Raw genomic sequence first — 10,571 nt, forward strand, 5'->3', positions numbered from 1 at the left:
GGGGAAATGTATATGTGTGTGAGATTCAGAGACATATGTGGGGTGTATATATATATATATAGATATTACACACACAATCACCAGGGTTCTTTATAAGGAACAGACCAACACGTTTGGACATTTCACCGTTTCCGCTTTCACATTGGAGCTGTATGATTTGGGTTCAGTGAGGATTCCGTTTGGCTTGACATCATTTGTCTCCACAATACAATCGTAGACATTGGCTGGTTTATATACTGTGCACTAATTACACTTAGTTAGGATGCATTTGACGCTGCTCCCCCTTTATATCGGCGGCATCAGTTTTTATGTGTGATCCCCTGATGAAAATTTGTTTCGATTGAAATGATCACCGGTATCGTTACCCGTCGTAATCATTTTGTCCGATGTTTAAATAAATCCCTGTATTACTCTGGTGCTTGCAGTTGTCTGTAAAGAACTCTGGTGAGTCTATTCTAAATGCATTCAGGACAGTGGCTTCTATTCTCTCTAAGGTTGTGTGTGCAGGGACTGGAGGTAGAGATTATATATATAATATATATATAATCCATACAGTGATTTTACAGTATTGGTTATCAGTGGAAATTGTCTGTGTTTTCAGGCCAGGGAAACTTCAGAATTTAGAGTTTCATCCTGTTAAGGTCAAAGGTCACTTTGATCACTCCAAAGAACTTTACCTTGGGCCTCGTACACTGGTGAACCCCAACAAACAAGATCAGGAGACCAACCGGCCAACGTTTCCAGAGAATGGGGCTCACGTGATCACCCCCTTTCACTGCACTGACCTTGGGTACGTCAAATCCTACAGCTTATAATCAATTCCCCTCCTCATAAACAACCTAACAAATCTATACCGATGTGACAATGTGAAACATTTTATAAGCTAATGATTAGAAGAGATAACAATGGAGACTGTAAAGTAACATTGGATACTATTGTATTAATTCATTGAAAGGAATAAATATATAGAGGATTTAATGATGGGAAATTAAGCAGGGGTAATGTCCTACATTTGGGGATTGTATAGAAATATACTGTATATTGAGTGTAAATGGTGTTCTGCTTCCTACAGAATCCGAATCCTGGTAAACCGAGGATTTGTTCCCAATAGGAAGCTGAATCCTGAGATGCGGAAAGAAGGGCAGGTAAGGAGACTGCTCCCAGGGAGGGAGAGACTGTTCTGTATTCACCGATTTGTGAGAGGAAGGAGCCTGGACATTCTCCAACTCCATGAGAGGTTCCTCTATCAGGGCAACGATCTATTATATGGCCCCTATGTATCATACGGTCCAGTTCTCAGTGATATTTCTCTTTCCTGCCATTGAGGGACACTGCGACCAGGAGGTATAGTAGGCGGACTTGGAGCTAGGATACTTAGATAGTTAAACTGTTCAGTGTATAGCACCTCCCCTTTATAACCCATCTGGAAGTGACCTCCGTTCTTTCAAGTGCCCTTTGGAGTATAGTGTCTCTTTTTTGTATCTATCTAGAGCCCTGTGTTTTATTTTCATTTTATTTTTACCTTTTTTTTTAGAGAAAAATAAAAAGTTTGGCTTGCTTGAGGAACAAAGCCTGTGGGCTTCCTCCACCCTGGGTCCTTGGGCTGAGGTGAGCAGCCTTTTGACTTCTCTCACCTCAGCCAGCACTGCAGCCCTCTCCTCCCTACGGGATTGCAAGAGGTGCACGCGCAAGTGCCTCCCCCCTTAAAAACGAGCTGCTCGTCTTATAAAGAGAACAACCCAGTTAGGGGACGGCTGCCTCAGCTGATCTCCGTCAAGGAGAGAACGGCTCTGGTGGGCAACAAAACGAGTAATGGATGGAAGCAGGAGGGAGCACAAGCTACAATACACTTCCGGGATCTTGGTCATGTAAGTGTGTTTCTCCTCCCCTTCCTCAGCGGACTGAGTATCTCCTCTTCGCTTAGTATTCATTGTGGAAACAATAAAGGCTATAATGCTGTATCTGTTTGCTATTTCTTTCACTGTCTTGCTTGTATCTCTATTTAGAAGGCAGAAGTGGGTTTGCTCAGGGTCTTCCTCATTGGAACGCCTTCTCAGTACCCCCCATAGGAAGATAGCAGGCAAGCAACATATTCCGGAGAGTTTTCACCCTATTTTCTCTGATATTTCTTTGGAAGAGGAATGGGAGTTGTACCTGGAGTCTGAAGGGGAAGATCCTGAAAGTTCAGTCAGACAGTGCAACTGCGGTAGCATACCTGAACCATCACAGGGAACACTCAGTGCTTTGGCCATGCGGGAGACACCATGGATCATGGCATGAGCAGAGCACCATGTTCCAGTAATATCAGCCGTGTTCATCCTGGGGTCGAGAACTGGAAGGCAGATTACCTCAGCAGAATCAGGGTCCCTCCAGGAGAATTGTCCCTTCACGAGGAGACGTTTGCTCAGTTGGTTTTGCACTGGGTTAACCAGAGATAGATGTCATGGTGTCTCGCCTGAACTTCAAGGTTCCTCAGTTCTGCACAAAATCCAGGACTCCACGGCTAGTTACATAGACGCCAGGTCCATCCCATGGAAGTTTCACTTGGTGTTCTGTTCCCGCCGATGCCAATCTTTCCGCGTGTATTAAAGAAACTAAAAAGAGACCGCAATTCTGGTGGCTTCTGATTTGCTGTGCAGAAATGGTTCTCTGACATCCTGGGGCTGGTCCATCGATCCTCCTTTCCGGTTGCTTTTTCGTCCAGATCTTCTGGTACAGGTTTCTCTTTAAGTTGCCTGGCTTGACGGTGTGGCTACTGAAACCACGATCAGTCAGGTCATAGATTTGTGTTTCTACTATGATTAAAGCGAGAAAACCATCATCTTCTGCAAAATTACTGCGTGTATGGAGAGGTTATTGTGGGTGGATCACTTATAAATAACTTATTGGAATATATTTAAATTATTAGCGCAGTGTGTCAATTTATATCATTCCAAATGTACTGATTTTTTATACTATTAAAAATGTACTGATATTTTTTATATTGCGTGTATTTTGGTATAGGGAATGTATTGATTTCTAATGTATTATGCCAGATCAGAGGAAATCTGTTTTGCTGTTAGCAGGAAATGCCAAGTAAGTCTTTCACATGTGAAGTGACAAACACCCACTTTGGGCTGAAGGCCGGCAGGGGGTCGTTACCTGTGTGTATGTCTTGTTAGCGAGACAGGAAGCCTCCTAACAATATACACAGCACATTTGAGGAAATCAGGTTGGTGTGAACGTTAAACCGTGTTAGATGCAAGATTAGATTATATCCTGATGTTAAGTTATTGAATCTGATTTTTCAGTCTTTGCGGAGCATCTCGACATCTCGGATCAAGGGGTGGAGTTACAAACTGCTAACAATTCAGAATCTGAATAAAAAGGAGCTCTGTATGACCATGTTTTATTATTCCATCTGACCTTCTGATCACTAGTACCATAAACCAGGGTGAACTGTCCTTATTAGGACACTTGAGCTAATAAACATTTGCTTCAAGATCCTGCGTGACGACTTCTTCCTGCTGTAATTCCTGTGCCCTGCAGATTAAACCTAAATCTAATCCGTTCTCCGGCTGTTCTGAGGTTTGGATCCAGCATCCAGTACCACCGCTTTGCCCGCTACCTGCAGCTCTGGCCAGTGTGATATGCCATTGGGGATCCACCCACAGCAACCCTGATCTACCAGAAGAGGTCAGGGGTACCAGCCAGGTGCCCAGTCAGGGGGTACACTAGCAGCATCAGTTACCCAGAAGGACGCGGTTCTGGATGCCGCTAAGGAGTCCAGTGGTGGCAGCAGCTTAAGCTCCATCTACTGCGGTTAGAGGGCACAATTTGAGAGAAAGAAAAGGGGACGATGGCAAGGCAAGACCAACCGGTCCCCAGCAACACAACACACAGGATGGCATAGAGTCTATGCCATAGACGGTCCATCCTGTCAGTTATGTTTGGTGGTGTGAGGGTCATAGTTTTCACACTTCTAGATTTAGTCTTTCTAACTTGTCATCCTTCTTACAGGGGGGTTTTGAGGTTAGGGTCTCTCCAATAAAGTTGTCATTATTGAGAGACATGTAGACGTTTCTATAATGGGTTCTACATGTTCAGCCCCCCTTTGTACATTCTGTAGGGCCTTTGTAATCGACATGTAATTGCACCTGGAAGTTTTCTTTTACTTGCTCTTTCTTCTGCCCGTCGCGTGTCTGCGTTGGGAGTGTTGTGTTTGTAACCCACCTTTTCTGGTTTTTAATTCTGATCGGGCAGTGCTTAACACAAAGCCCTCTTTTGTGCTGAAAGTGGTATTCCGTTTTCATTTGAACCAAAAGATTGTAGATCATCATCATCATCATCATCATTTATTTATATAGCGCCAACATATTCCGTAGCGCTTTACAATTGGGGACAAACGTAATAAACTAATAAACAAACTGGGTAAAACAGACAAAGAGGTGAGAAGGCCCTGCTCGCAAGCTTACAATCTATGGGACAATGGGAGATTGACACATGAGGTTAAGTATCCATTTTGCATCTTGGCCCAGCCAGACTGCAAAGGTAAGGTGACTCATAAGCTAAATGATCCTGTCACACAACAATGTTGGTCCGGGGGTAGTTGTCTTGTGTGAAATTGTGTAACAGGCTAAAGGTAGTGAGGTTAAGATGGTGGTTGAGGAATATTATAAGCTTGTCTGAATAGGTAGGTTTTCAGAGAACGCTTGAAAGTTTGTAGAACAGAGCATTTTGCCCTATGTCTTCTACTTCTGATGCGTCTTTGCAACTTCTGGATGTAGTTCAGCCCCTCGGATGCTATGTGAACCGTACTGCTTCAATTTGTAAGACTAATAACCTTTTTGTTTTGTATGATGCCCAAAAGTGAGCCTGGCCTGCACCTAAGCAGTCTGTTGCTCGATAACAGCCAATAATCGTTTGGCTTACATTGAGGTGGTTAAACCAGTGCCAGGTGGATTAAAGGTTCATATGACTATAGTAGCTGGTGCGTCGTGGGCGGCACGTTATGGTGCTTTTGCTGAACAGTTGTGCCCCTATCAGAGGTGACACTTTAGGAGGGAATCTCATCCATATCCAGTGGTATAAACACTACTATATTTACTGAGGCCTTTAACCATATGAAGAAGGGGTATTCTCAGCCAATAACATACCACCGCCAGATTTCTGTGATCTGTCCTAGTCTTATAAGTGCTTCCTGAGATGATACTTGTCACACATCAGGCTCTCAGGTCCTGTCACTTACCTCTCTGTTGCCTTTCCAAGCTGTCCCTGTGATCCTCAGGCTCTGTTGGTTTCAGACCTCTACGAAAGATGCTGTCCAGTCTGTCTCCACTGCAGAGATCCCTCCAGAATCAGGGTATGGGCGCTACCATCTTGGATTTGGTCACATGTTTTCTCTCAGCCAATCAGGTGATGGCAGCCTCCATTCCAGGTTTCCGTCCAAAACCAGTACATGGGAGCTGCCATTTTGGATATAGTCAACTGATCCAATTTAGCAACTCAGAGTGCTGTTTCTGCCCAGCTGACTGCTGTCTCCAGTCAGGAATCCACAACAACTATTAAACGACTATCTGGAGCCCTTACCTGTTGCCAGTGCAACGTTGTACTTCCAAATGCCAACCTGGTTGCAGCAGTCTGCAGTCATTCTATCTGTCTTGCTGCAGTCTTGCTATTAATCCAGCTCTGACAGTTAAGTCTGCAATTGGGCTCCGTCCCGCTTCCAGCATTCGGGCTCCGTCCCGCTTCCAGCATTCGGGCTCCGTCCCGCTTCCAGCATTCGGGCTCCGTCCCGCTTCCAGCATTCGGGCTCCGTCCCGCTTCCAGCATTCGGGCTCCGTCCCGCTTCCAGCATTCGGGCTCCGTCCCGCTTCCAGCAATCCGGTTCCTGCCTGGTCTCCTCTGCTAGTCTATCACCCCATGTTCCTGTTCTTTCGTTTAATCAGACCACCCAGCTTTGTGTACGGAGTCACCAGCCTATCTCCAGTGACACCACCCAGTCTGAGTACAGACAGATGCTCAGGCGTGACACTACTTAAATAGAGGAGGTATCTCTCTATCTCAGAATGTTTTCTACTATACAATGATAAAATTGATGATGGTTTGATATATTTTTTCTTGTGAAGAGACAGCCTTTTATTTAAGGTTATTCCATTTACAGTGGAAAAAGAGGACTCCTGGATTCTCTGTTAAAAACACATAAATTATCTTGTTTAACAAACAAATCTGGACTTTGCATTGAATAATGCAATATTGTTAATAATACAATAAACTATGAAATAGAATGTCAGATGCTGGATCATTCATATCTTCTTCTGTTTCCCTTTTGATTAGAACTATTCTATGGATTTGGGTCCCCTTCAAAACGGAATTTACATGTTGCCGGGGGGGGGGGGGGGGGGACGACCTATCGCGCCTCTTAAATATTGCTCCTCTCTTAGCGAGGTTTCTAGCCGGAAAGCTTTACTGACTCGGCTACTCAGAATCCAACACTGTCTGCAGCCTGGTGGTTAGATCCTTTACCAGGCTTTTCTATATTTTGCAACCTGCCCTACACAATTAGCAGATTGGGGGGATTAGGTAGACCTCTATGAATTGTGATTTTCATTTGTCATTTGGAGGCATGATTAATGCATTAACTGCCTCCTGAACAAATCACCCATAAAGCTATTGGCCATAGAGCGCATCAAAGACCATATTGTAGTCTTGCATAATACACCTACAATAAGAACCGTTCCGTCTTGGTGGAAGGTTGGATTATGGTCGGATGCAAGTTGGAGGCCAATGACGGAGACCCCTGTGTTTGCAACAAAGATTATTTCTAATTATCCACTCTACATGGGTAAGGGCATGTTCCCGGCAAAGTTACTGGGTAGTTGTCAGCGATGGTGGTTTGTTATGGATACACGTGACGAGTACATATAATGTGGAGTATGAAAATAACGGTGGAGAAAGTGTCCTCACTTCTTATATGTATATTCTCCGACAGCTTGAAGGTGAAGTGGATCTGGTTGGTATTGTAAGACTCCCGGAGACTCGCAAACGATTTTCCCCTGAAAATGATACCCAGAAGAACATGTGGTATTTCCGGGATCTGGCAGCAATGGCCACGCAGACCGGGGCGGAGCCGATATATATTGAGGCAAATTCTGGTAAGGTGGACAAGATACTCTATATGGTGATAATGATCTTTTTATTGCATCTTGACTTATAGTATCTGGCAAATATAAACTTTTACCCATATTTTACTTGTCTATTCCTGTGCACGGATGTAGGCAAGAACAAGGTTAATGTTCTGATGGTTTGTTGCCGGACACTTAGGGGGTATTTAATCCCCCAACATGTGTCGCCAGACATCACTGCAATGTCTGGCTTCGTTAATTTCCAGGTACTACAGTACCCAAACATCACCTCTATGGGGTGCGAGGATAAATGAGTGATGTTGCATCACAGTGTCCTGGAGGGACTCCGCGGGGCGTTGAATCTGCCCCTTAGGCAGGAAAATGTGAGAAGAAACAACGGTTACACATTAATATAGAAAAGTTCCTGGTACAGAAACATTTATTTATATATTTATATATATATATATATATATATATATATATATATATATATATATATATATATATATATATAGATAGATAGCGATATAGAGAGAGAAAGATAAAATATGGAACAGGTGTGATTTATATATGAGGTATGTCCTATATTGTATAATATAGCAGTTTACATTTGCATGGAACAACAAGGTGACCTATCGTTATAAGGAGTAACAGATATGACATTAATTGTGAATTGTAATGTGTAATAGTTGTTGACAAAGGAATCGAACATTTACTATTTGTATTGTTATTTTATTAGATACGCTTTTACCAAGATTATGATTTATTATACTAAACCTTTTACTTATGCATTTCCTTTTTTATATAATATAGTAGCAGAATAACACTGTATGTGATATCTGATATTCTGTGATGGGAGAATGTTGATACCGTCATTAATGTTTCCATTTACTTCCAGCCAGCACAGTACCCGGGGGACCCATCGGGGGACAGACCAGGGCGACACTGAGAAATGACCACATGGAGTACAGTATAACATGGCGAGTACATACATATTATACATATATACTATATGTAACATGATAAGCACATATCTATATATACACACTACATATAGACTATATGTAACATAGCAAGCGCATATCACTACATATATGCTATATGTAACATGATAATCACATGTCACTGCATATTCTACATATATACTATATGTAATATGACAAGTGCATATCTATAAGTACTACATATAATGGTAAGTATGTGTGTGTATTTTTTATATATATATATATATATATATATATATATGTGTGAGATAAAGCACATCATTCACTGGAGGCTTACACAGCTTGGCTGAACCATTTCACTGTTTATTGCCAGTTTCTCCCACAACCCTACATCTGGCTAAACAGTAGTTCCCTCACTACTAGCCAGCCACTGTCTGGCATCGCTGGCCCTGCCCACAAATTCAAACACTGTTTTTATCCTCCACCCAGCACTACAAACGAATCACAACACAACAAACTAATTACTACACCCATGTGATATACCGGTGTGCATGTGTGCTAGAAGAAGTACCCAGAGGGAATGTAACCCTGTCCTGCAGACTACCTGGGTTTTTACCTGTTTCCCATAGGAGAGGTGAGGCAAATAAGCCTTTTTGCTATATATATATTCATACAAGTTAACCCGTGCACGATACTCATGCATTCTAGTCAAATCAAGCTACTTAAGGTGTTAAAAAGGTTCTCACGTCACCCCCGGCAACCACCAACCACTCCCAACTGTCACTTCTCCTTCAAGAAATATATATATATTATTTTTTTTAAATCTTTATAAACACTTTTAACAATTAACATATTAAATTAACAAATTAAAAACATCTTAGTATACCAAATTTCAGCCCTTTCTGAATTTTTTTTTCCACACAAACTAAGAATTTAGTAGGTCAGTGTATAACTCCGCCCAGCAGGTGGCGCTGCAGCTTGGTTTTATTTTTTACCACACACAGACAGACTAACACACGCCACTAGACATTTATATATTAGATAGATAGATAGATATATATATATATATATATATATATATATATATATATATATATATATATATATATATATATATATATATATATGTATGTATATATAATTTCTTACAAATGCCTAAGCTGTTTTATATCATACTATGTGTAACTGTTTATTTCGGAAGTAAATTATCAGTTTTCTTGTTCGTGTTTTGTACGCATACAAAGTACCTCATGCGGTGACGATGTAACAGGTATAACATACGGAGAGAAAACATTTAGATCTAAAATATACATCTTACATCTTGGCAAAGGAAAGGAGCAACCAGCTGTTAACATGAGGGCTCAAGAGAAAGTTAAGTGATAAATTGTCACAAAGCTTAGAAAATGACACATAACCTGTCTGTCCCCTAATTTACGCAGATGACGTATAAAACCATAAATATTAGTCCTGCACTTGTCCAGTTGACCAGACTGTCTGTGGAAACCATTGTCTCTTCTTATTGGCTGTAGTCGCAGTGCGGGTTGGCTGGGTTACATTGCACAGGGCATTAAGGGGCACCTGGACAGGTATGGGAGTATTACTGAGCAGTTGGGTAGCAGCTGTGTGTTGTTCAGTGCTCAGTATGGCTCCTTGGAGCCCTAGGATTAGCTATGGCTCCTGGATTTAAGCAGACAATTGGTCCCATAATTTTATGTGTCAGTATGTTGGGGTTCTGCAGGAGAGTATTGTCTCCTCACAGATTCATACAGTAATGGCAGGACTGGTCCGTGACCCTGTTCTCTGATTTCAGGTATGCCCTGTGTGCATGCACTTCATTGCTGTGGTTCCAGAAATTCATCAGGAAAGCCCCTTAGCTCTCCACCCTGTGAGCAGCAATCCCACCTGACAGGTCACCACTGATCTATGCATTGGACTATGATTGATAAATGCTGACCTCAGAACAATTGAAGAATGTTCCTATTACAGAGAGAACGCTGTGTGGATTGGGAAGAGAACGAGCAGTCCTCTTGCTGTAACAAGTGCCAATGTCTCAAACTAATGGATAGGCCTTTTATGTCATCTTTATTTATCACACTTTACATGTACAGATTATAAATAAACTTTTCAAGAAAATCAAGTTGCCAGTGTTGTTTTCTATGAATTATAACAATGTGTAACATAACAGGAGAAATAGATATAAAGTTCAAAAATATACTCAGGGATTAAGATTCACCAACTATGACTATGTGCAATCCAATATGGGATATGGTAACTATATTACAGAGAGTAATTTATATTCTCCATAACATAATCTAAGAGGAAGGAGTATCAGAGTTAAGAATCAGAAGTAAATCAAAGTGAGATTTATAAATCAGTCTTCTTGAATCTCAGCCAATATATCCATGTTGACCTAAATCCTGAATATCTGCCCAAAGCAGAGAGTAATATCTTCCATACTCGTATAGAGGTCAGTTCTCCTGTACCACCATGGGGGCTGGTAGACCTCCAGGGTGAATTAGAAGCC

At 41.8% G+C, this 10,571-nt stretch overlaps 1 protein-coding gene across 1 annotated transcript in view; it reads left to right on the forward strand.

Moving 5' to 3' along the window:
* SURF1 (SURF1 cytochrome c oxidase assembly factor) overlaps positions 1-10,180 on the forward strand; it is a 16,925-nt gene extending 6,745 nt beyond the window's left edge. Inside the window, exons 5-9 of the mRNA XM_075186139.1 lie at positions 602-790; positions 1,073-1,145; positions 6,971-7,133; positions 8,002-8,083; positions 9,858-10,180. Of these exons, the coding sequence (XP_075042240.1) occupies positions 602-790; positions 1,073-1,145; positions 6,971-7,133; positions 8,002-8,083; positions 9,858-9,921 (571 nt within the window). The 3' untranslated portion in view covers positions 9,922-10,180. The remainder of the gene's footprint in view (positions 1-601; positions 791-1,072; positions 1,146-6,970; positions 7,134-8,001; positions 8,084-9,857) is intronic.
* Positions 10,181-10,571: the final 391 nt, after the last annotated feature.

This window comes from Mixophyes fleayi, chromosome 9 (genome assembly GCF_038048845.1).
Source record: "Mixophyes fleayi isolate aMixFle1 chromosome 9, aMixFle1.hap1, whole genome shotgun sequence".
In the NCBI taxonomy this organism is placed as follows: Eukaryota; Metazoa; Chordata; class Amphibia; order Anura; family Limnodynastidae; genus Mixophyes; species Mixophyes fleayi.